The sequence below is a fragment of the Equus caballus genome, chromosome 29 (genome assembly GCF_041296265.1).
Source record: "Equus caballus isolate H_3958 breed thoroughbred chromosome 29, TB-T2T, whole genome shotgun sequence".
Taxonomy (NCBI): Eukaryota; Metazoa; Chordata; class Mammalia; order Perissodactyla; family Equidae; genus Equus; species Equus caballus.
The window spans coordinates 16,685,493-16,713,289 of record NC_091712.1 but is presented as its reverse complement, the minus strand read 5'-3'; the positions used below and the strand labels follow the sequence as shown (position 1 = coordinate 16,713,289).

Here is a 27,797-nt window from a genome sequence, read left to right as displayed (position 1 = left end):
TTCGTCTCATAGTATTTTCTATTTCCCTGTGATTTCTTATTTGAACCATTGGTCATTTAGGAGTAGGTCGTTTAACTTTTACTTGGTTGTGATATGTATTCATACTCATATATACCTTCATACACATAAATAGACATACTTAGAAATCATGAGTTCTCATGGGCAACTTTAATTTCAGTCCATCCCCTCAGGTCTTGTTCTTTCCTCCCTTTGTTTTGTATGTGTATGTCCTTTCTTCCACAGTATAAACTTGACTCTGAAGAACATCAACACGTTTACTCACTTGATATATCCTATAATGCTTTTAAATGTGTTTCATAATTGCTTAGCACATAGCACTAGGGTTAAAACGTACTAAAAAGAGTTCAGGATTTTGTTTGCACCTTAGTCTCTTGACTAAGAATGAAGATATATGTTAGATTTGTATTCTTAGGTTACTTGGATTAGTGCTTTGTTTTTCCTTTTAGAAGGTTCATTTGTTTGTTCATTTATTTTCACTTTTACTTCTCTTTTCTTATCCTGTTGATTTAATGTGATTTTTTTGAATATGCACAACATTACCCTACTTCTCGAAGTATAAATATGCAAAAGGTGTACTTAGAGAAGTACCATTCCCTCTGTATTGCTTCTCTTTGCACTCCACAGTCTCCTGCCAGCCCCTTGAAGATAACTAAGTATACTGTTTTCTGATTTATCTTTCTTGTGTATCATTTTGTAAAGGTAAGTGTCTTTCTACTTTTTTTCTTATTTTGCTTTCTTCTTACCCAAAGGCTGGCATAATAGATATCCTCTTTTTCATTTTTTTCCACTTAATGTTATGTTCTAGAAATAATGAAACAGCTTAAAATACAAACCCATTAAAACTTTTCTCACAATTTTCATGTCAGATCTAGAATTATGATAATTTACTTATAACTTTATAAAAGTGCGAGAAAGTGGTACTGTACACTTGTTCTAAATTTGAAATCTAGAAATTTCACAATAGATCTGTTTTTCTGTTTAGTAGACTAAATGCATCTTTTCATGTAGCTCATGATGGAGAATCAACTGAAAATCTTATTCTTGAGAATGAAGCAGTGTCAAATACCGACATGCAAATGTTGAAAGCAGCTGCTAGAATGAAGAGACGCAATGGTAAGTATAATAATTATAGATATCTTTTAAGTTATTTTAAGTTAAGCTCATCGAAAGATCTTTTTTGTTTGGTTTATGAATATGTGTTTGAGCATACATTTTGTAGGAATTTTACCCTTTGATGTGAGTGTAAATACCCTAAGATAACTAGAGAACTAAAGTGAAAGCTTTGATACTTTTTGTTTGGTATTTGCATGGTCTGTGACTACCATGTAACAAGATTGCTTCCACAAGCACTCATGAAAACTATTCACACAAATTTCCCACTTCAATTACATGATCTATTTAAATAAATATTTTCACTGCTGTAACTTTACAGTTCTCTTTCTCTAATTTTACACAAATTAGAAAAAATTTTTCAGATTACTTGGCATACCCAGAAGTTTTATAATCGATCTGTTTTTCTATTTAGCATTTCTTATAATACAGGAAAAGGATAGTATAGCTGTTGAAGATCAATTACCTGAAGACATAGCTTTAGTTTTAAGAAGCCAATTTCAAGCTAAGAATTTTGAAGCTACCGGAAATGAAAGTTCTGATAGTAAGTAATTAATTAAAAACCTCAAAAATTGTTTTAAATTAAAATTTAAGAGAGCTTTGTTCCATAGTTCATGAATATGTCTACAATTATTGTGTTCAGACTTTTAGATCTTTATTGGTGATTTATCTGTGCATTCTATAATTCCTGAGTTAGATGTGCTAAATTTCCCACTATGATTATGGATTTCTCTATATCTTATGTCAGGTTTTGCTTTATGTCGTATGACACTTTATTATTAACATACATATAAATTTAAAATTAATAATTTTCTTAGAGGACAGTCCTAATGAAGGAAACTACTTTATCATTTTTATAGTTTTGTTTGTTCATTTGCCTTAACCACCTGCTGTTACTGTAGCTCCACCCATTTTCAGATTGGTATTTGCATGATAGATGTTTTTTCTATCTTGCTGCTTTAGCTTTCCTATATCTTTATGATTTTTTTCTGTATCTCTTGTATGAAGCTCACAGTTGTGTATTTTCCAAGTTCAGTCTGATATCTTTGTCTTTTAATTAGCACTGATAATTCACATTTCACCCAATTTTGTTATTTTGAGGTTTAAGTAACACCATTTTCTTGTTCTTCCTGTTTTTCCTGCCTGATCAGCTTCTTTTACTCTCTTTTCTGCTCTATATTTTAATATTATTACACATTTTTTCTTAGACATATTTATACCCCAAATTTTAACTTTATTCTAAACTATGAATATGGTAAGAAAGCTAGAGAATATTTTAATTAACATTAACCAATATTAAATTATTATTAATTTTAATTTATTGATATCTCTATCTAAAAAGTAACAAGACTGATTCTATGTGCACAAGTGAAAATGTAGTCACATATATTTATACTTCAATAGACAGTCTCTTTTAATTGTTTATTACCACAAAGTATGATTTGCTTATATCATTAAGAAATGAGATGAAATATTGTTGGTTAATTACCATATATTGCAAATCTAGTACTTAAACTACAGATCTGCTTCTCTATTTAGTGCATTTAAAAGTCTTTCTTCTTCTAACTCAGAGCATGGATGAAGTATTATATAAAAATGTTTTGCTTAACACTAGGAGCTGCTGGAAAGAATAGACTCAGTAGTAAATATGATAATTATGAAAACTATTAAATTATTTTAATTATGTTAATTTTTAATTAAATTAAGCATAATTTGGCTCATAGATATGTGTCCTGATACAACCTTACATGCATCCACTGTCAAATTTTCAAAAATTCTATTATTTAAATTTCTTACTTCTTGATTTCCTTGAGTTTTTTGTTCATTCTGCCCTTTACTGTCAGATGCATATTGGATTCTCCTATTTTGATTTTGAATTTATCTTTTCTTGTAGTTCTGTCCTCTTGTTCTTGTACTGCCTATGTTATTAGATGCACACAAATTTTAAAAATTACATATTTTCTGGTGAACTCAACTTATTATTTTTTATTAGAGACCATCTTAATTTCTGGTAAGGTCCTCTGACTTATATCCTATTTTGTCTGACATTGACATAACTGTAACAGATTTATTTTGATTAGTATTTTCATGACATATCTTTTTTCATTTATTTAATTTCTACCTTTTTGTATTAAAATTTAGTGATGTATCTTATAGTTTATAGTTAGATTATTTATAAATCCAGTGTGATTGTCTTTATCTGTTCCTAGAACATGTAATGTATTTATAATTATTATAATAATTAATATATTTGGATTTAAATATTTTGAGATACTTTCTGTTTTTCCCATCTAATCCATCTTTCTATTTTTTTAATTTATGTTGGAATTATGATTATTATTCCAATTTTTAAATCAATCATATGTTTAAAATTTAAAAGCCATTAAAAATGTGAATACCTTAGGAAAATGAAGTCCACTTTCAACTTTCTAAGTGTATATATGAAGTAACAGAGTGCCTCCACATACTTTCAGTAAAAACGCTCATGATTTCTACACTTAACTTCATAGTTCATTTTGAAAATTCACCAGCCTTCTTTTTTGATCATTTAAAAAATTGTGGTTATTTGTTTGTTATAAAAATGAGAGGAAACTTTGGATGTTTCTTGGTATATTTAAATAATTCAGAGGCTTCACAATAAAGCAGTTTTAGGCTTTGGTGGATTAAAAGCCTCTCTTCCTCTAGCTGAGAAAATGCATAAGATACCAGATGAAAATATTTTACCTGAAGATAAAGTTTTAATTTCAAAATTTAGAATCTCAAATTAAGAATCTTGGAACTTCCAGAGTGACATCAGCACCATGGTGGAGTGAACTCTTCCCTTAGTCTCTCCCCACTAAGTTACGATGAAAATGACATTCATAAACCAACAAAAGATTCCACACAGCACAATAGACATCTGAAAGATCCATGCAGCCATATGTCTGAAGGTGGGGATGCTGGACCCCTCAGGAAGCAGTGGTGGAGGTAAGCAGATCTCCTCTCCCTCCTGAGCAGCAGCAATCTAGGGTGTGGGACCTCACATAGTAGCAGCGTGCAACTCTGAGAGGAGAAGGGGGACAAAGTAGCCTTCCATGGGAACATTCTCACTCTCAGAATTGCCTCCAAACCCATGGGAACACTCCACACCCAGGCAGCTAAGCAACCATGGTGGCACCCTCACCAAGTTGAGCAGCCCAGGTGGGAAGACAGTGAGTACAGAGCTGGAGCATGCAGGATTGTGTGCACTAAAGAAAACACCCCTCTCCTGCTCCCGCCTGGCACACCAGCTTGGCCAGTCAGCCAAAGCAGGGAATCCCCACCAAAGTGTCTGTGACTACATGTGTAAAGCATCAGTGGCCAACAGGCAAATGCAGATGGGCCCTGCCTGCACAGCTTCTAATGGACAGGCACAACTGCAAGGGATTGCAGCCAGCTCAGAAAACACAGCTCCTGCTCCCCATGGTGGTGGCAGGTGGAATCTGTGACTAGATACTACCACTATGCAATGACATAAGTCCAACCCATCAAATAGCATGAAGAGGTATATTAACACTCCAGACAAGAAGGAAAAAACAAGTACCCAGAAATCAATCCTGAAGTCACAGAAATTTGTAACCTAAATGGCAGAGAATTCAAATAGTTATCATAAAGAAACTCAGCAAATTACAAGAAAACTCAGAAAGACTGTTCAGTGAACTCAGGAATAAAATTAATGAACAGAATCACAATCACAAAAATGACTGAAACTATTAAAAAAAATCAGAAATGTTGGAGATGAAGAACACAATGAATGACATAAAGAAAAACCTGGAATCCTTACAAACCAGAACTGATATTATGGAGGACAGAATTAGTAATTTAGAAGACAAAAATATAGAAATGCTGCAGATGGAGGAGGAGAGAGACTAAGACTAAAAAGAAATAAAGAAATTGTCCAAGAAATATCCGACTCAATTAGGAAATGAAACATGAGGATTACAGGTATTCCAGGGGAAGAAGAGAGGGAGAAGGGAGCAGAGAGCTTGTTCAAAGAAAGAATAGCTGAGAATTTCCCAAACTTGTGGAAGGAGGTGGAACTACATGTAAATTAAGCTAATAGAACTCCTAATTACATAAATGTAAAAAATCCTTCTCCAAGGTATATATCAGTAAAACTGGCAAAAGTCAATGACAAAGAAAAAATATTAAGGGCAGCAAGGCAGAAGAAAATAACCTAGAAAGGAAGCCCTATTAGGCTTTCAGCAGATTTCTCAAGAGAAAGCTTACAGGCTTAGAGAGAGTGGAATGATATATTCAAAATTCTTAAAGACAAGAGCTTTCAGCCAAGAATACTCTATCCAGTGAAACTATTCCTCAGATACAATGGAGAAATAACAACTTTCCCAAATAAACAAAAGCTAAGGGAGTTCATCACCAAAAGACAACTCCCATAAGAAAGGCTTAAGAAGGCCCTCATACCTGAAAAATAAAAGAATTTACAAAGCCTTGAGCAAGGAGATAAATAGACAAATTCAGAAAATTGCAGCTCTCTATCAGAACAGGTTAGCAAACGCCTAATTTTAACATTAAAGATAAGGGAAGGAAAGCATCAAAAGTAACTATAATCACTTCATTTTAATCACAAACTCACAACACAAGATGGAATAAATTGTGATAATAACTTAGGGAAGAGGAAAGGGATGAAACCTGCTTAGACTAAGGAAATATGAGTGGATCAGAAAAGGGACTATCTTGTCTATGAGATTTTCCATAAAAACCTCATAGTAACCACTAAACAAAAAATCAGAACAGAGACACAAATGATAAAGAAAGAAAAAACTGAGAAAACCGTCACAGAGAAACACCAAATTGAATTGGCAGTCAGAAATACATGGGATGAGAAACAAGAGAAATCCAGAACAACCAGAAAAGAAGTGACACAGTGGCACTATTAAGCCTTCATATATAAATAATCATTTAAATGTAAATGGATTGAATTCTCCAATCAAAAGACACAGAGTGGCTGGGTGGATTAAAAAACAAGATCCAGAAATATGCTACCTCCAGCAAACGCATCTCAGCTTTAAAGACAAACAGGCTCAGAGTGAAGGGGTGGAAGACAATACTCCAAACTAATGGCAAACAAAAGAAAGCAGGTTTTGCCATACTTAGACAAAGCAGACTTCAAGATAAAAAAGGCAATGAGAGACAAAGAGAGGCAATATATAATGATAAAAGGGACCCTCCATTTATGAAGTGGCTATAACACTTATAAAAGTATATGCACCTCACACAGGAACCCCAAAGTACATAGAGCAACTATTAATTGACCTAAAAGGAGACATTAATAGCAACACAAAAATAGTAGGGGGCCTCAACACCCCACATACATCAGTGGATAGAACATCCAGACAGAAAGTCAACAAGGAAATAGTGGAATTAAATGAAAAACTAGACCAGATACACTTAATAGATATATATAGAGCACTGCAACCAAAGAGAGTAGAATACACATTATTCTCAAGTGCACTTGGAACATTCTCAGAGATAGACCATATGTTGGGAAACAAGGCAAGCCTCAGTAAACTTAAGAAGAAGACTGAAATCATATCAAGCATCTTTTCTGACTATAATGCTAGGAAACTAGAAATCAACTACAAGGAAAAAGCTAGGAAAGTGACAAGTATGTGAAGACTAAACAATGTGCTACTGAACAGCGAATGTATCAAAGAATAAAATAAAGGAGAAAGCAAAAAATACCTGGAGACAAATGAAAATGAAAATGCAGCATATCAAGTCATATGGGATTCAGCAAAAGTAGTCCTAAGAGGGAAATTCATAGCAATACAGGGCCACCTTAACAAATAAGAAAAATAACTCTTGCTGTTTGCAGATGACATGATTTTTTATGTAGAAAACCCTAAAGAATCCATCAGAAAACTATTAGAAATAATCAACGACTACAGCAAAAGTGTCAGGGTACAAAATCAATTTAGAAATATCAGTTGCATTTCTGTACTCTAATAGTGAACAAACAAAAAGAGAACTCAAGAATACAATCCTATTTACAATTGCAACAAAAAGAATAAAATATCTAGGGATAAATTTAACCAAGAAGGTGAAAGAGCTATACAATGAAGACTATAAGACATTATTGAAATAAATTCATGATGACATAAAGAAATGGAAAGGTATTCCTTGCACATGGATTGAAAGAATAAATATGGTTAAAATGTCCATACTACCTAAAGCAAGCTACAGATTCAATGCAATCTCAATCAGAATCCCAATGACATTCTTCATGGAAATAGAACAAAGAATTCTAAAATTCATATGGGACAACAAAAGACCTGGAAATAGCTAAAACAGTCCTGAGAAAAAAGAACAAAGCTGGAGGCATCACAATCCCTGACTTCAAAATATAGTACAAAGCTATAGTAATCAAAACAGCATGGTACTGGCACAAAAACACACATACAGATCAATGGAACATAATTGAAAGCCCAGAAATAAAACCACACATCTACAGACAGCTAATCTTCAACAAGGGAACCAAGAAGATACAATGGTGAAAGGAAAGTCTCTTCAGTAAATGATGCTGGGAAAACTGGACAGCCACATGCAAAAGAAGGAAAGTAGACCATTATCTTTTGCCATTCACAAAAATTAACTCAGGACCAGCCTTGTGCCCTAGTGGTTAAGTTTGGCATACTCTGCTTCAGCAGCTCGGGTTTGGTTCCTGGATGTGGACCTACACCCACTCATCAGCAGTCATGCTGTGGTGGTGACTCACATGCAAAATAGAGGAAGATTGGCACAGATGTTAGCTTACAGTGAATCTTCTTCAAGCAAAAAAACAAAAAATAAAAAGGAAGATTGGCAACAGATGTTGGCACAGGGAAATTCTTCCTCAGCAAAAGAAAAAAAATTAACTCAAAAAGGATTAAAGACCTGAAGATAAGACGTGAAACCATAAAACTCCTACAAGAAAATATAGGCAATACACCCTTTGACATCGGTCTTAGCAGCATCGTTTTGAATAGCATGTCTACTCAGGCAAGGGAAACAAAAGAAAAAATAAACAAATGGGACAACATCAGACTCAAGAAATTTTGCAAGGCCAAGGAAACCAGGAACAAAATGAAAAGACAACCCACCAACTGGGAGAAAATATTTTCAGATCATATATCTAACAAGGAGTTAATCTCCAAGATATACAAAGAACTCGTAAAACTAAACAACAAAAAAGCAAGCAACCCAATCAAAAAATGGGCAGAAGATATGAACGGAAATTTCTCCACAGAAGGTGTACAGATTGCCACAGGGCACATGAAAAGATCTTCAACATCACCAATCATTAGGGAAATGCAAATCAAAACTACAATGAAATACCACCTTACTCCTGTTAGGATGGCTACAATTACCAGACAAAAAATAACAAATGTTGGAAAGGATGTGGAAAAAAGGGAACCCCCATACACTGCTGGTGGGAATGCAAATTGGTGTAGCCACTATGGAGAACAGTATGGAGATTTCTCAAAAAAACTAAAAATAGAAATATCATATAACCCAGCTATCCCATTACTGGGTATTTATCCAAAGAACTTGAAATCAACAAGTCAAAGACATGCACCCATATCTTCATTGCAGCATTATTCACAATAGCCAAGTTGTGGAAGCAACCCAAGTGCTCATCAACTGATGAATGGATAAAGAAGATGTGGTATACATATACAATGGAATTCTACTCAGCCATAAAAAAAGACAAAATCATCCCATTTGCAACAACATGGATGGACCTTGAGGGTATTGTGTTAAGTGAAATAAGCCAGACAGAGAAAGACAAACAGCACATGATTTCACTCATATGCGGAAGGTAAACACATGAAGAAAGAGAACAGATTAGTGGTTACCAGAGGGGAAGGGGGTTGGGGAGTGGGCATAAAGAGTAAAGGGGCACATATATATTTGATGATTGACAAATAATAACGTATAACTGAAATTTCACAATGTTATAAACTATTACTACCTCAATAAAATAATGAAAAAAAAATCTTGGGACTTCTAGAAAATAGTTTTTGACAATTTGACTATGATATGTGTATGTGTGGATCTCTGAGTCTATTTTAGTTTGAGTTTGTTGAGCTTCTTTATGTGAAGATTAATGTTTTTCATAATATTTGGGAAGTTAATGACCATTATCTCTTCACAAATTATTTCTTCTTTCTCTCTCTTCTTCCCCTCTGGGATGCCCATTATGCATATGTTGATACTCTTGAGGGTTTTTCCACAAATCTCTGAGGCTCTGTTAATTTTCTTCATTCTTTTTTCTCTTTGACCTTTAGACTGGATAATCTCAATTTACCTCTCTTCATTTTTACTGATTCTTTCTTTGCCTTTTTAACCCTACCTTTGATTCCATCTCTTTCACTTACTGTGCTTTCAACTCCAGAATTTCTATTTGATTATTTTAAAAAAATTCTACCATGTTGCTGATATTCTTTCATGGTAACAAGTTGTTATAATTTCCTTTAATTCTTTAGACATAGTTTCCTTTAGTTATTTGAACATATTTGTAAAAGCTCATTTAAAATCTTTGTCCAGTAAGTTTGATGTCTGGGCTTCCTCATAGGCAGTTTCTATTGACTGCTTCTTTTTCCTTCTGTGTATTGGCCACTTTCTTGTTTCTTTGCATGTCTCATTTTTTCTTTTGATTGAAGACTGGCCATTTTAAATATAATGTGCAAGTATGGAAATATATTCCTCCCCTTCCCCAGGGTTTGTTGTTTTTATTTATTTGATTGTTTACTGAATTTATTGACCAGTCTGTAAAGTCTGTATTCTTTGTTCCTTGTGGCCACTGAAGTCTCTGCTCAGTTAGCTTAGTGGTTTGCTAATGATTGGACAGAGATTTCCTCAAATGTGTTGAAGTCTCTCAGCCCCTGCTGAGGGGCGCTGTGTTTGTGTTGGGGCATGCCTTCAGTGCTCAGGCAGGAAGTTTATAAATCTGCTCTAGCTTTCACTTCATGCTTACTCAAAGCCTCAAGGTTATCCACAGGTGAGAGGTTAGGAAATTTTCGTGTCTTTCCTGGATATGTACATAGTCCCATATAAGTTCTTTGCCTTTTAGATTCCCAGGAATATATCAGAGCTTTATAAAGCCACCTTTTATGGACATCCAGTTCCCAGTATTTCTTAAGACTTTTTAGTTGGACTCTTCTTAGCCCCAACTGGTAATGCTGCATCACACAGCTACTGTGGTAAACAATTACCACTGATAGATTTTGACAAATGTCCTGGGGATATGGTTGCTCTGTACAGAGCAGGCAGCTCTAGGTCTGGTCAAATAAGTACATGCCCTGACAGTGCAGCTTTTCAGCAAGCTACCAGATGTGTCAAATAGTTACTATTCTCTAGGAATGGTGTTTTGGGGAATCTCCAAACGTATTTTGTCCTCTCTAGTGGCTGCTAAGCTGCTGGTTTTCACAGCTACTATGTTTGTAGTGCTGTTAGTTTACAAGGCAACAATGGACCTGGGGAGAGAGGAATGGAAGGACAAGTTAACATGCTAGAAACCTCATTGGTGTTACCCAAAATCAGCCATTTAAGTAAATGCTTCTCATATTGCTGCAAGCCTTTATTTAAAACCTAGAGTTCTCAAAGTGTTGACTCTGATGATTATCGGCCAGCATTCTCATTGCTTTTAGGGAGGAATAGGTTTTTGGCTGTCCTTACCCTGCCATTGCACAAGTGCTATGTTGAGTATTACTTTGGATGGTATGAATATTATCCTCATGTTTTTGTTTGTGGTTACTTTTTAAATATTTTTCTATATGTGTTTTTAAATCTCTTCAATCATTTTGTTGAAGTTTATTTCTCTTAAGCAGAATGTAGTTTGAGTTTCTTTTTGATACAAATATACAAATCTTTGCTCATTTTGTCTATTAACAGGGACTTTAAGTTATTTGCTTGTCAAAACAAATACGGTTAATATTCTTTTCTCTTGTTTCTACTTTCTGTTCAAATATTTCCTTGTGGTTTTCCCTGTTTATGGTTATATGGGTAATGCTTCGCTTCCTCAGCATTACCCATATAATCATATAATTCATTCTAGGAATTACAAAGATGCATACTTTTAAGTAAAAATCTTTATATTTAAATTCAAAGGTAATATGCATTCACTGTAATAAATTCAAGCAGTACGAAAAAGTATAAAGAAAATGTCTTTCTTCCCTTTACTCTTCCTTCCCCAATTCACTCCAAAGTGATTAACATTATTGATAATTGAATGTATATCCTATCAGAAAATGTTTTAAGCATATATAAGCTCCACTCATTTATAGAGTATTTCATATACAAAAAATGGGACCATTTTTTTCTTACGTTTAATAAAATATTGTGCCTATCGTTTCATCATAACAGATTAGGTTTTCAATGGCATTTATTTATCAAGTTAATGTTTTTTGTTATTTAGATAGGTTTTACTTCTTTCTTATTACAGCCAATGATGTAATATGTGTTCTTTGCACATATGTCCTTGTATTTTGGTCATAGCATTATTGTAGGGCTTTGTAGGATTGTTAAGTTTAATACATGCATATTAAAAAGTGATAGAGATTGCCAAATTGTCCTCTGAAAAGTTTTAACAATTTATCTTCTCCTCCAATGTGAATTGTGTTCCTTTCCTATCACCCTCCTCAATGCTGAATAATATAAACCTCTAATATTTTTGTCAAATTGGGTCCCAGATAGAACTTTGTTGCTTTAATTATCCCTTAAAAACATGAATGAATTTTATTTATTTAACAAACAACAAATAATTTATTTAACAAATATTTAAATACTTGACAAATATTATATTTATTTAACAAATACAGCTTTGTGCCAGGTCCTGAGTTTGGGCTTAATACTATATACTTATCAATTTTATCTACTTATTTTTCTGGGTCTTGTTTGTTCATATCTTTTGAGTATTTGTATATTCTCACTTTATTTTTCAAAAGCTCTTTATTGTATATATTGACCCTTGTGCTTTTTTATATATGTTGTTAATAAATATCCTCAATCTATTATTTATATTTTCATTTTTATTTTTGGTGTCTTTTTCAGTAATAAAATTAAAAATCTTCTTGTGTATTAATTTTTCCTTTATGTCTTCTGGGTTTCATGACAGGCTTAGGAATGCCATTTCAAACTCAAGATTATTTATGCATATCCTAAAATTGCTCTGTTGCCTTAATAGCCTTTTTCTTTACAACATTTATTTTCTGTTACTCCATTTGGAGTTCATTTTGTGTGTGTCTCAGGGTTGGTTTTGATTGCATTTAACAGGAAACTTTAACAGTAGTTTTAACAATGTGGAAGTTTCTATCCCACATAAATAATTCTGAAACTAGGTAGTCAAAGGGTCTGGTGGTTTCACAGTAACAAGGAACCAAGATCTATTTGTTGCTCTTTCTTCCTTACAAAGCTGCCTCACATTTGTATTCTAACAAGGGGAAGAAGGTGACTTAAAGAGAATGCCGTCTCTCTTTAAGGAGAGTTCGTGAAATTTCCACATACACTTTCACTTACATTTCATTGTCTAAATTAGAACTCAGTCGTATGGCTATCCCTGAGCGCAAGGGAGGCTGAGAAATGTGTTTTATCTGGGCTGTAATACACTCCTGCTAAAAATTGGGATTTCGTTACTGAAAGAGAGGATGATAATGGACTATGCATATATTCATATATAATGTAAGATAGGAACTTACCATTAATTTCTTCTACATAGTGAGCTGATTGTTTCAATACCCTTTATTGAATAATAGTATCTGAACTGAATTAAAAGAAACTGTATCAATAATTAGATTTTGTAGGTTTATGAATTTATTTCAGGATTCACTATTCAATTACATTGACCTACTTGTATCTTCTTGTCCTGGTTCACTAAGGACAAATTTGATAATTCCTATAAATTTGGTGTCTGATAGACTACTTTGATCTTCATTATATCTAGTTTTCAAAATTTTCTTGACTATTGTGCATTTATTCTTTTGTAAATTAGCCGATTAAGTGCCACCAAACAATTCATTGAGCTTTTAGCTACTTTAATTGATTTATCATTCTAGTTTATAGTTTTCAAAATTTTTGCCAAAACTTTTAAAATTTTATTACTAATTGCTAGTTTTTTAAAAAACTATTGTGATTAGAAGGTAATATTTTCTATTACATTTTCTAAATGGATATCACAGATCTGCAGAATTATTGACATTTGAATGTTTGCCTTTATTCTGCTACTTTATTGAGCTCTATTAATTTTCATTATTGATTATCTTGGAAGTTTTAGATGGAAAATTATATTAATTGTATATAATGATCATTAGTGCCTTTACATTTTTCCTCATTTCTTTTTTGTCATTTTGCATTAGTTAAGATCTCTTGCATAATGCTAAATAATTAGCAGTTGTGAGAAGCATCTACTATTTATTCCTGACTTTAATAAGAATGCTTATAATGTTTCATATTAAGTTTAGTATTTGCTTTAGATTGACTTTGTTCAAGTTTTTCTTTATTCCTCACTCATTAGGAATGGCAAAAATTAAATTCTCATTGAGAATCAACTGAGATTTTTATATGATTTTTCCTTTAGTCAATTAATATAGTGAATTAAATATAGACCCATATTTGCATCTGGGCTAAGTCCTATTTGGTCATGGTGATTTTCAAAATACATTAGTTCATTTTATTTACTATATTTATTATAGATTTTTGCATTTATATTAATGAAGTAGTTATTAGAGTTCTTACAATACTTATGTTCTCCTTATTCTGGACATATGGAACTAAACACAACTAACTTTTTTTTGTATTGTGGTAAAAAAAACCACTACATAATATGAAATTGACTCTCTAAGCAAATTCTTAGGTGTATAGTACAATATGGTTAACTATAAGCATAGTGTTCAACAACAGATATCTAGAACTTTTTCATCTTGCTTAACTGAAACTTTATACTTATTGACGAGTAATTCATTATTTTCCCCTTCTTCCAGCCCATGGCAACCACCATTTTACTTTCTGCTTCTAGATGTTTGACTACTTTACATACTTCACATAAATGGAATCATGCAGTACTTGTCCTCCTGTGACAGGCTATTTAACTTAGTCTAATGTGCTTGAGGTTCACCTATATTGTCACAAACAATAGAATTTCCTTTTTTTAAAGGCTGAATAATGTTCCATTTATGTATATATTACTTTTTCTTATTCATTCACCGTTCACAGTTTTGTTATTTATTCAGCCATTGATGGACACTTAGGTTGCTTCCAAGTCTTGGTTATTGCACAATGAATAATAAGCAGGGGTGCATATATCTTTTCAAGTTAGTGTTTTGGTTTCCTTTGGATAAATACCTGGAAGTGGAATTGCTGGATCATATGGTAGTTCTATTTTTAATTTTTTGAGGAACTTCCATACTGTTTTCCATAGTGGCTGCACCAATTTACATTTTCACCAACAGTGCACAAAGATTCACTTTTCTCCATATCCTCACTTACACTTACCGTTTTTTGATAATTGTCATTCTAACAGGTCTGAGGTGATATCTCATGGTAGTTTTGATTTGTGTTTCCCTACTGATTACTGATGTTGAGCATTTTTCATGTGCCTGTTGGCCATCTGTATATCTTTGGAAAAACGTCTATTCAGATCATTCCGCCCATTTTTAAATAAGATTTAGGTGGGTTTTTTTTCTTTTGTTATTGAGTTATATGAGTTCTTTATATATTTTGGATATTAATCCCTTATCAGATATATGATTTGCAAATATTTTCTCCCATTCTGTAGGTTGCCTTTCCATTTTGTTATTGTTTCCTTTGCTGCACAGAAGCTTTTTCGTTTGAAGTAGTCTCATTTGTTTATTTTTGTTTTTGCCTTTGCTTTTGTTTTTGGTGTCAAATTTAAAAAGTCATTTCCAAGACCAATGTCAAGAAGCTTACCACTTGTGTTTTCTTCTAGGAGTTTTATGGTTTCAGATCTTACATTGAAACCTCTACTCCATTTTGAGTTAATTTTAGTGTACAGTATAAGACAGTAGTCCAATTTTATTCTTTTGCATATGGCTGTCCAGTTTTTCCAGCATCATTTATTGAAGAAACTGTCCATTTTTCATTGCATATTCTTGGCTCTTTTGTCCTAAATTAATTGACAATATACATGTGGATTTATTCTAGTTTACCATTTGATTTGTTCTTTGTCTCATTAGTTGTTCAAAAGTGTGTTCATGGGGCTGGCCTGATGGTGTAGTGGTTAAATTCACATGCTCCACTTCACCATCCCAGGGTTCACAGGTTTGGATCCTGAACACAGACCTACACACTGTACATCAAGCCATGATGTGGTGACATCCCACATACAAAATAGAAGAAGATTGGCACAGATGTTAGTTCAGTAACAATCTTCCTCAAGCTCAAAGAGAAAGTTGGCAACAAGTGTTAACTCAGGACCAATCTTCCTCACCAAAAAACTCCCAAAAGTGTGTTTTATAAATTCTACATCTTTGTGAATTTTCCAGTTTTTCTGCTGTTAATTTCTAGTGTCATTCCATAGTGGTAGAAAAATATACTTGGTATGATTTGAATCTTAAATTTGTTAAGACTTGTTTTGTAACCTCACATGTAATCTATCCTGGACAAGGTTAGGTGTGCACTTGAGAACAATGTGTATTCTTCTGCTATTGGGTGGCATGTTTGTATACATTTGTTGTTCTATAGTAGTGTTGAAATCCTCAGCAACATTATAAGGTCAGTTTCTGGAGACATTTTTCTATCTTTCTTTATGCCATATTTCCATGGTTCTTCTTGTTCCTTGGCAGTTGTTTCAGTGTCTGTGCATTTGAAAAATGATCTCCTCTCCTTGTCTTTACAGACTGGCTTTCTTTTACTTATTTTCTGTACTGATTTTCTTTTATTAATTTTTTGAGGTTTTTTTCCAGCTATGATTGACAAATAAGTTTTCCGTTTTCTTTTTTGAGATATAATTATTGAGATATAATTGATATATAACATTGTATAAGTTTAAGGTGTAAAACATGATGATTATATACAAATAGATTGCAAAATAATTACCACAATAAGGTTAGTTAACACATCCATCACCTGACATAATTACCTTTTTTGTGTGGTAAGAACATTTAAGGCCTACTCTCTTAGCAACTTTTAAGTATATAATACCCTATTGTTAACTGTAGTCACCGTGTTGTACATTAGATCCCCAGAATTTATTTATCTTACAACTAGAAATGTGTACCCTTTGGCCAACATCTCCCTGTTTTTCCCATCCACCAACCCATTGTAACCACTATTTTATTCTTGGTTTCTGTGAGTTGGGTTTCTATGATGTCAGTGTGGGTTTGTCATATGGCCTTTATTATGTTGAGGTAAGTTTGTTTTATGCTCAATTTGTTGAGAGCTTTTATCATGAAAGGATGTTGAATTTTGTCAAAAGCTTTTTCTGCATCTATTGAGATGATCATATGATTTTTATCTTTCATTCTATTAATGTGATAATCACATTTATTGACTTTTGTATGTTGAAACATTCTTACATTCCACAAGTAAATCCTAATTGATCATGATGTGTGATGCTTTTAATGTGCTGTCGAATTCTATCTGCTGGGATTTTGTTGAGAATTTTCGCATCTATATTCATCAAAGATACTGGCCTGTGGTTTTATTTTCTTGTAATGTCCTCATCTGGCTTTGATATGAGGGTAATGCTGGCCTCGTAAAATGAATTTGAGAGTATTCCCTCCTCTTCAAGTTTTGGAAGACTTTGTGGAAGATTGGTATTATTTCTTCTTTAAATGTTTGGTAGAATTCCCCAATAAACCATCTGATCCTGGGCTTTTCTTTGATGGGAGGTTTTGATTATGGATTCAATCTCCTTATTGTTATTGTTTGTTCAGATTTTCTATTTATTCATAATTCAGTCTTAGTAGGTTGTATGTTTTAGGAATTTATCTATTTCTTTTAGGTTATCCAATTTTTTGGTGTACAATTTTTATAGTAGTCTCTTATCCTTATTTCTGTGATACCAGTTATAATTTCTCCTTTTTCATTTCTTATTTTATTTATTTGAGTCTTTATTTTTTCTTAGTTTAGATAAATGTTTCTCAATTTTGTTTCTGAATTTTGTTTAACTTTTCAAAAAATAGCTCTTAGTTTATTGATTTTTCTGTTGTTTTTCTAGTCCCTGTTTCATTTATCTCTGCTCCAATCTTTGTTATTTCCTTTCTTCTGATTACTTTGGTCTTGGTTTTTTATTCTTTTTCTAATACTTAGTTGTAAAGTTAGGTTGTTTATTTGAGATATTTTTTCTTAATATAGGCATTTATTGCTATAAACTTCCCTCTTAGAATCACTTTTGATCCATCCCCTAAGTTTTGGTATGCTGTGTTTCCATTTTCATTTGTTTGAAGATAATTTTTTATTTCCCTGTGCATTTGTTCCTTGTCTCACTGGTTGTCCAGGAGTGTATTGTTTAATTTCCACTTATATGTGAATTTTCCAGTTTTTCTTCTGTTACTGATTTCTGGTTTCAAGCGACTGGGGTCAGAAAACATACTTTGTATGATTTCGATCTTCCTGAGTTTCCTGAGATTTGTTTTGTTACGTATCATATGATCTACTCTAGATAATGTTCTGTGGGTACTTGCTCTTTTTGTAACTCTGCTCTTTTACTCCCCTTCTTTGTTATTCATGTTACAAATTACGTCTTTTTATATTTTGTATTTATTGATATATTTTTATAATTATAGTTTTTAAAATACTTTTTGTCTTTTAACCTGTATACCAGAATTAACAGTGATTTATGCACTACCGTTACAATATAACAGTATTTTGTCTTTGTCTATGTGTTTACCTTACTAGCGAGCTTTACACTTTTGTATACTTTTGTGTTTCTGTTTAGCTTCCATTCATTTCAACTTGAATGATTCTCTTTGGTTTAAGGTATGTCTAGTGGTGATAAAATCCCTTAGCTTTTGTTTATCTGGGAAAGTCTTTATTTCTGCTTCATTTTTGAAGGATTCTTTTGCTGGATATAGTATTCTTCGTTGGCAGTTTTTCCCCCCAGCACTTTGAATATATCATCCCAGTCTTTTCTGGCCTGCAAGTTTTCTGCTGAGAAATCTGACGCTAGTATTGTAAGTGTTTCTTGTATGTAAGAAGTCACTTTTCTCTTGCTGCTTTCAAAATTCTCTTTGCTTTTGACTTTTACTACTTAGATCATAATGTGTCTTGGTGTGGACAATATCTTGGTTTTTCCTTTTTGAAAACTTTTGGGCTTCTCGAATCTGAATGTCAATTTGCTTCCCCAGATTTGAGGAGTTTTGGGCCATTATTTCTTTAAGTGAACTTTCTGCCTCTTTCTGTCTCTCTTCTCCTCTGGGACTCCTGTAATGTGTATATTGGTCTGCTTTATTATATCTCTTTAGTCCCTTAAATTCTTTACATTTCTATTTTTTTCTTTTGTTTCTCTGGTTATCTGATTGGATAATTTCAAATGACCTTCACTGAGTCTGCTGATTCTTTCCTCTGCTTCACCAAATCTGTTGAACCCCTCTCATGAATTTTTCATTTTAGTTATTGTTCTCTTTAGCTCCAAAATTTCCATTTTTGTGCTGTTTTTTAAAAAGTATTTTGTCTCTTTTTTGAAATATTCATTTCATTCATGCAACATTTTACTGAGGTAGCTGAGCATTTTTATGATGAATATTTTGAAATCTTTGTCAGGTGACTCATATATCTCCATTTTTTTAAGGTTGGTTTCTGGAGATTTGTTTTTGTTCCTTTTATTGGGTCAAGTTTCCCTCTTTCTTCTTGTTCCTTGACACTTTGTGGTGGTGTCTGCACATTGGAAAAACTACCCCTCCCCCAGTCCTTATAGGCTGGATTCATACAGGGGAAGATCTTCACCATTCAGCCTGGCTAGAGATTATGGAGACCTCTTAGACTTGTTCTGTGGATGTTTCTTCTCTAGACTTGTGTATATAAATTCTTAAATAGAGATATTTGCCCTTTTTTCTCAGGAGTTCATGATCTCTTGCCCCTTCTGGTGTCTGTCTGAGCTTCTACAGGTCCTCAGGAGTGGCAGCACACCACCAAATCTTTTTTGTTTGTTTTGTTTTCAGCAGTCCCCAGGCATATTCTATATGTGGAGTCTTGGCAATGCTCTGAGACAAGACAAGACAGAAACTAGTCTCTTGGATGGTTCTCTGAAAAGTATGAACATTGAACGTATATTTGAGTCTTCTCCTTTCCTCTCCAGGGAGAAGCTGGGACTGATTTCCCAATTGTGCTGTACTGAACTGGAGAGAGGGGCTTTGGCATTGTGTGCATATGAATCCAAACTGTTGTCTTTGTTCTCAGTGGTCCCTAGGCAACTGGAGTATGCTGAGTCCCATCAGCACTTCAAGACAGACAATACAGAAGCTAGTGCCTCAGTCATCCCCCTGAAAAGCTGATATGTGGAAGAATATTCTATTTTTTCCCTCCCCAGAAAGAAGCTGGGATTTGGGTTTTTGGCCTCCTTGTTCTGCACTGAGCTGGAGGGAGGGTCTATGACCAGTGAGTGTGTACTACTTCATAACATCACTTTTGCTTCTCAGAAGCTCCCAACCTTGGACCCTTTTCTGTCAGTGCTGAGATCAGGCCAGACAGAAAACAGTCCCTCAGGCAGCCCCCAAAAGTCAGAACTTTGGACGTATGTTTCAATCTTTTCCTTCCCTCCCCAGGGAGAAGCTGGGAGCTGGCAGTATTTTCTGACTGGTGCTTTGTTGGGAGGAGAGATTATTGCTAGAGGGTGTCACAAATTTCCCTCTGGCTTCAATGTGACTGATTCATCTTCACCCAGTGTGCAAAAGCCTCTCACTGATCTCTGCATTTCTCACAAAGGGAGTCAGTCCTGGTATTGTATTGGTGTCTCCATGGGGAGAAAGAGGATCTAGGGCTTCCTATTCTTCCATCTTGCTGATGTCACCTTCCTGACTTAACTTAGATGTGGCCATGTGATTTTCTTAGGTCAATGAAGTATGAATCAATCATGTGTGGAAGCTTTAGGGGCCACTGTGTACTTCCCCTTATTCTCTCTTTTCCTTTGCTGCTATCATCAGGAATGTTGCAGATAGCAGAATTTATATCAGGCCTACTTTCAGAGTGAAAATGTGGAACAGAACCTCTAGGTAATCTTCAGTTGACATGTAGTAGGGGCAGGAAATAGATCTTTGTGTTTAAGCCACTGGAATTTTACAATTATTTGATACTTCAGCATAGTCTAACCTATCTCAATTTATACAATTAGTAAATGATACTCTTCTATTTTTATGTTCTATCCTTCTGTAGTTTTGGCATCAGAATACTATATTATAAAGTGAAATGGATAAAATCCACGTTTTCCTAGAAATTTTATGGCTTATATAACATGGATATTCAGTAATCTTTGATGGTTTCATAGAAATTTCGCTTAAAACTCTTTGATCTTGTGACATTTCTCATGGTAGATTTTCAATATTTTCCTGTAAATGTTACCAAACCTGAAGTGAGTTCACTCACCCGTTGCGCAGCAAGCCAATCTCTGACACCAGGTGTGGTGGAAGAAAGTAGGAATTTTATTTTTGCACAGCACTGAGCAAGGAGAGAGGGCAGCTAACGCTCAAATCCCAAACTCCCCAAAAAGCTAAAAGGAAGGGTTTTTGTTTGGGGCTTTAGGTAGGGGAGGGGGAGCATATGGCCTTGCTGGTCGGAGCTTTCCCACCAGCCTGTCTTTGGCCTTGAGACACTTGCAGAGAGGAGGGAGCTCATGACCTTGCTGGTCAGCAGCTTTCCCACCAGCCCGTATCTCTTTGTGGGAGGAGATAGTTCAAGTGCTTGTCCTTGGCGGTGTCTGTCTCCATGGAGGATAGTGGATTCTGGAGCCAGGAAGCCAGACAGTAAGCAAGGAATGAGTGTTTTGGTTTTAACCCCATATATGCTGGGTTTAATGTGGGGAAACTGATATCAGGGTCGATATCATAAAGACATTAGTTTGTTCAAGTTTTCTACATTTCATTGAGTTTATTTTGATAATTTATATTTTGTTAGAATGTTATCTACTTCATTAGATTTGTTTATCATTTATGGTACAAAGATATATAAGATATCATCTTATAATTTTAAAATATCCTCTATTTATTATCTATGCTTATATTCCTTTTGTATTTCTTTTATTCATTGGAGGAAGTGAATATAGTGATTTAGAGCTCAGTCTCTGAAGCTAAACTTCTTGGGTATGAATTCAGGCTCAGCCAATGATTAATCGTGTGACTGGTTAAACGAATTACCTTCTCTGTGCCTCAGTTTTCTCATGTACAAATGAGGGAATAATATTATGTACAACAAATAATTATTTTGATAATCAACGGAGACAGTACAACTTGAGAATTAGTTTAAAGTGTTCCAGGACAAGCATTTTCACAAGTTCCTGATGGAATCCAATGCAACTCCCTCCCTCTATGAAATTTAGCTTTTTAAAACTGAAAATAAAGCAGATAGAGAAAACCACACAAAATAAATGTGAAATTTAGTGAAGTGTTTAAGGGGAAAACCTTCAAACTATTACCCAGATCAAGAAATAAAACTTTACCAGTCATTCCAGAATCTCCTTCACGCCCTGTCTAATCATAGCCCTCCCGTCTCCACAACAGTTACTGCTCTTCTGATTTTTACCTTAAATCACTTCTTTGCACATCTTTATAGTTTGACCACCCAAATGTGCCTTTGTAGACACTATAGTGTGTGACTCATATTTTAAATTTTATATATCTTTTAAGTCTCTTATCGTTTCTCCTCTCTCTATTTTCCTTATAATTTATGAACTGCATAACTCAGAGCATTTGCCCCATAGAATTTTTAACAATCAGGATTTTCCTGATTGCATAATTATGGTGCAGTTTTTCCCTGTGTTCCTTTGCCGTCTGGCAGCTGGATCCAGAGGTTTGATTGGATTCAGGTTTGCTTTCTTTGTCAATATTATAGGTTGTGTTGTTCCTTTCATAGAGAGACTTAAGGAGTCTGCTTGTCTCTCTTGTTGTGACATTAGCAGCCCTTGAAACTTAATACCTATATCTCTTAATTTATTGGAAGTTACCAAAAGATGATAATCTAATTTTATTATGTTTTTTAATTTATTAATTGGAATACTATTATAAGGAGGCACTTCCTGTCATCTACTAATTTGTTACTCAGTGGTACTGATTATATGGTATAAACAGGGTAAATACTTGGCTCTTTTTCTTTATATACCTGTGTTCATTATAATGAATTTTCTGAAAGTGATCAATTATTATTTTAAAAATATCATCATGAACTTATGCATTTAAACATGGATTTCAATCAGTTATAGTTATTATCTTTTGGGAAGGTCAAATTGTGGCATCTTTGCCTGGTGGGATCTTCAGTTTGTACCTGAGACCTTTGCCATGACCTGAGTCATCTTTGATAGCTTCCTTGCTATTTGGTATGACAAACTATTCCAAGCTTATCTTGTACATATTTTGCTTCCAAATGGAATCAGCCGTTTCTCTGAGAATTCTCATTTCTTTTGTGGGAAATGGTATTTTATTTTTTTTGCTACAGGGTTTGTCACTGTTTATATGCCATTTCATTGGATGGAAATAGAAAACACACACATTCACACATTTTAAGAATAAGGCAACTCATGAGTTCTTACAGAAAATTTCAAGTCAAATAATGTACTACAGAGATTTTTTTAACTTCTTTTTTATTGGTTCTTTATTTCCTTTCTTCCATACTGAGAATCTTGCATTTTAAGTGTACAGAGAATAATAGGATTAGAAAATTTCATAATTATTCATTTGCTTTATTAAAAAATACATATACAACACTCTCAGAATAACAATATTAATACTTTCACTCCATATAATTATTGAGAATAGTCAAATATTTTTGAATATGACTTCTTCATTCTCTCCTACAATTTTTAATAGTTGTGCTGTATATGTATTGACATGTCATAAAACTCTTACGTACTATACTCTTTCTCTTTTAACCTTCATTTAGTCTTACTTTTACAAGTATGTATTTAATGTTTATCACCAGTCCTTATTTGCTGTCTCTCTAGATTTGGGTTGTATGAAGCTCATTCTAGGGTAGATATTTTTCAGGACAGACTCATGGGAACTATATTTTTGAGTTTTTTCATGTTAATAACAGTTTCCCTGTCCTTTTTGTCCTTGAACGTCAAGCTTTGCTTTATACCTTTGCTTTAGTTTTCTTTATTGGAGACTCTTATTATCCACATGTTGAATCTCATTTGCCTAGTTTCAGTATTTGTTACTTTCTCTCACATCCATTTTATCTCTTTTTTCATTTAAAAAAAATGCCTTTTTCAAGACTTTATTTAGAAATAATTTTAAATTTACAGAAAAGTGAAAAAAAGTACAAATAACACCTATATACCCTTCATCTAGATTAATCTATTGTTAAATTTTTTTCCCATTTGCTTTTTTGTCTTTATCTTTTGCTCTCTCTTATATAGTATGTTATATATGTATGCATAACATAGATATGTATATTTTTTCTGAACTATTTCAGAGGAAGCTGAGTACATCATAGCCCTAATACTAAAGCATATATTTCCTATTCTTTGCATAGTCACAATACAGTTTTCAACTTCAGTAGATAAGATCAATATTTTTTTCTAATCTACCATTCATCCAATGTTTGTTTTTTAACCCAATATTATCCTTTATAACCTTTTTTCCTTTCCAATACAGAATCCAGTTTAGTCTCAGGTATTACATGTAGTTGTTATGTTTTTAGGCTTCTTTAATCTAGAATATTCCCTAGCTTTTCTTTGTCTTTTATGACAGTAAAATTTTTAAAGTCTACTGTCTCTTTAGAGAAGTTTCCTCATTTTGGATTTGTCTGATGTTGTTCTTAGGGTGTCACTTCCAGAACTACACTGTGTACATCTGTCATTAATTTGTGACTTTAATAATGATCACCTGGTCAGAGTGTTTTCTGATTTCTCTATCTTATTATTTTTTCCTTAGCTACTAATAAGCAATCTATAGGAAGAGTCTTTAAGATCATGCAAATGACTTGTTCTCTATCAAAATTTTCTTGATTTAGGATGTATTCATAATTCTTTCCTGAACTAGTCTCTACTTTGAAGGTTCCAAAATGATGCTTTTCCAACTCTAGTACCATTTCTACGTTCATCCAATTGGTATGTGGCATTCTATTGAAAGCAAGAGTTCTACCTTCGCTCCCATTTCTTTTCTTTCATTCGTCATTCACTAGTGGTACGAAATCATGTATTCTTATTTTTCCAGGGTTTTATAGCTCACGCTCTTCTCTATTTTTTAGCTGTAAATTGTCCTAGCATTGGCAAGTAGGAGTTTATTGAAGATAATCACTATGTCCTTATGACATGACCCTAGTAGTCATTGAGATGACAATGTCTGCTATTTAGTATGGCAAGATGTCCCAAGCTAATCTTGTACATTTCCTGCTTTGTAGCTGAAATCAGCCAATTTTCCTAGAAGGCCTGATTGTTTTAAATGGGAAATGTTATTGGAAACCAAGATCTGAAACGTAGTGGTATTGGGGTGTCTTTTCTTCTAAGTGCATTGAGCAGACAGACTAGAAAATGTACACAAATATATATATATATATATATATATATATATATATATATATACACACATACACATATATACATATTCATACACACATATACTTACATACATGTGCATATATGCATGCATATACACATAGATATGTTTAGAAATCATACATTCTTACAGATCCTTTCAATTCCAGTCAATCCTCTCAGGGCTTGTTCTTGCCTTCCCGCACTTCATATGTATGCATCCTTTCATTCATAGTGTGAATCCTGACTTTGCACAACATCAACATATTTGCTAATTTTATCAATTCTGTAGGACTCTAAAATTGTTTTAGAATTTATTATCTCATACCACTAGAAAAACAAACCAAGTAAAAGATTTCATGGGGTCAGCCTGGTGGTATAGTGGTTAAGTTCGTGTTCTCCGCTTCGGCAGCCCAGAGTTTGCAGGTTCAGATCCTGGGCATGGACCTACACACGACTCCTCAAGCCATGCTGTGGCAGCATCCCATGTACAAAATAAAGGAAGATGGGCACAGATGTTAGTTCAGGGCTAATCTTCCTCAGCCAAAAGAGGAAGTTTGGCCATGGATGTTAGCTCAGGGCCAATCTTCCAACCAAAAAAAATCATGATTTTATTTTTCTTACTGAAGACTGAGGAAATAATACTGTATTCATGAGTTACTTGGATTAGTTCCCCCCCCCCCCTTTTTTTCCCTGGTTGGTTGATTTCTTAAGTTGCTTTCATTGTTAGTGCCCTCTTCTTATCCTTGTTAATATAATTTGTTTTTTGGAATATGTAGAGTATTATTAACCGGTTTCTAAAAATAAAAATATGAGAGAGAGAGAGAAAGAGAGATGGTCTTTTCATGAATCCTTTCCCCTACATTCCCCAGTTTACCCCTTCCGTGTAAGTAACCATCTGCATTGTTTTCTGGTTTATTATTCCTGTTTTATTTTGTAAAGGCAAGTGTCTCTCTATTTTTCTCCTTATTTCCCTTTCTTTCTTACCTCAAAGGTAACATACTAGATCTCTACTTTTTCACTTTTATTTTTTGCTTAACATTTTCTACTGGAAATTATTTCAAGTCAGTTTCTGGAGAACTTTTCCATTCATTTTACAGCTGTATGTACAACTGTTTGTATCACATTATATATTATTATTTATATCATACCATAGTTTATAGTATGTATCTTAGGTTATTCAAACAATAACATATGCTTGAACATTTAGGTGGTTTTGAATATTATGCAATTAAAAATTATGCTATAATAAGTAACCCTGTATATATGTATTTTCATTGTTTGATTTATGCTTATATATTAACCTAAAATATAAATAACCCAAGGAAACTAGAGACTATTACAAATATATTTAATTCCTAGAACTGTTTATTAAATAATGAGAGAGCTTCAAAAACACTCATTAAAACTTTTCTTACCATTTTTGTATCAGATCTAGCATTATGGTAATTTATTTTTAACTTTGTCAACATGAGAGAAAATTTTGCTGTACACTTGCATAAATTTGAAGTCTAGGTAATACACGATAGATCTATTTTATTCTGTTTAGTAGACTAAATTCATTTCTTTATGTAGCCCATGATGAAGTACCAGATGAAAAGCTTATGCTTGCACATCAAGATTCAGTTTCAAAAACCCAAATGCAAATAAAGAAACAAGGAACTCCCACAGAGGAAAGATTCAATAGTAAGTATAATAATTATAAATAAGGTCATATTATTTTAAATTAAACTCATCAGAAATCCCTTTTCTTTGGTTCATGAAGATGTATCTCAGCATATATTTTGTAGAAATTTTCCTTGTTGATTTAAAGTGTGAATCTTCTAAGATAACTAGAGAGCAAGAGCAAAATTATTGATACATGTTGGTTGGAATTTCTGACCATATGATTATTTCATACCTATGGGTAATGTGATCACTGTCCACCAAGGGCAATAACAGGCCAATAATTGGCTTACAAAGGGTGTGAACCTTTTAGCCAACCCCAGGAGATTACTGGTCCAAAAATCAATGGGTGCCTCTTACCTATTTCAGTGTCTTTTTGCAATAGGCTCCAATGGCTGAACAGAGATACTCGGTTTGAGATCAGAGGGGTAACTGATGAGATCAGTAACTCAAAAAGCAATTGAGGATCACAGGGGTATAGAAGGCAGCTTGGGTGGCCTCCAGAGCATCTTGTTGAATGGGTCTCCACTCAACGGTAATAGCCTTTATGCTAACTCCTTAGATATGTGCCATCAAATACCTGTGGGTAGAATGTGAATATGTTGGTAATAGGAGTCCCACCACTGTTTTATAACTTGAGGAAGAGAGGGCCAAAAGATTTGCAGATATCTCCTCTGGACTATGATGTTACGTCCCTTTTAGATGACACCCTGGAATTTCACTTGGATAATAGGTCCTTGTACCTTGTCTTTATTAATGGCACAACCATGTTGCCTCATATGGACCAACAGGATGTCCAATCCTTGTTGGATGGTGCACTTGTCTGCGCCCAACAAAAAATGTCATCAAAATAGTAGAAAGCTAATATTCGCTCTGTGAGCTGGACTTTTCCCAGGTCTTGCCTTACCCATTGATGAAAGACAGATGGGGAATTTAGGGAGCCTTGTGAAAGGACATTAGTGGCATTTTTCAACCAATTCTACATAAGAGTAAATTGATCCTGGTCATTTGCATGAAGAGAGATGCTGAAGAGAGTTCAAGTTGTTGGTTGCTGTACACCAATTTCCTTCATCTTGGACAATAGCTTCTATGACAGTCATAATGTCAGTGCCAAGTTGGCACTAACACTTTGTGCAGTCTTAATCAACTTAGTCCCTAGGCACTCAAAGTTTTGTGCACAGGCCAGGTGGGGCTATTGAATGGAGAAATAGTCTACAGAGTTGGCTTCCTTAAACTCAGCAATAAGGATAGTTATTTCTTTTTTATACCAAGGCAGTCAGTATTGTTTTGGGTAGATATTGATACTAGGTTCTGGTAGTTAGGTGGCTCAAGATCTTCCACATGA

At 33.9% G+C, this 27,797-nt stretch overlaps 1 protein-coding gene across 19 annotated transcripts in view; it reads left to right on the top strand.

The window, feature by feature from the left end:
• CCDC7 (coiled-coil domain containing 7) overlaps positions 1-27,797 on the top strand; it is a 460,046-nt gene that overhangs the window by 226,462 nt on the left and 205,787 nt on the right. For 18 of the 19 annotated variants that reach the window (XM_070255438.1, XM_023632305.2, XM_070255443.1 and 15 more), the window contains 3 exons: positions 1,030-1,134; positions 1,547-1,675; positions 26,363-26,473. In XM_070255438.1, the coding sequence (XP_070111539.1) occupies positions 1,030-1,134; positions 1,547-1,675; positions 26,363-26,473 (345 nt within the window). Of the gene's footprint in view, positions 1-1,029; positions 1,135-1,546; positions 1,676-26,362; positions 26,474-27,797 lie in introns of those variants that run through there. The other variant, XM_070255455.1, reaches the window with a different exon arrangement.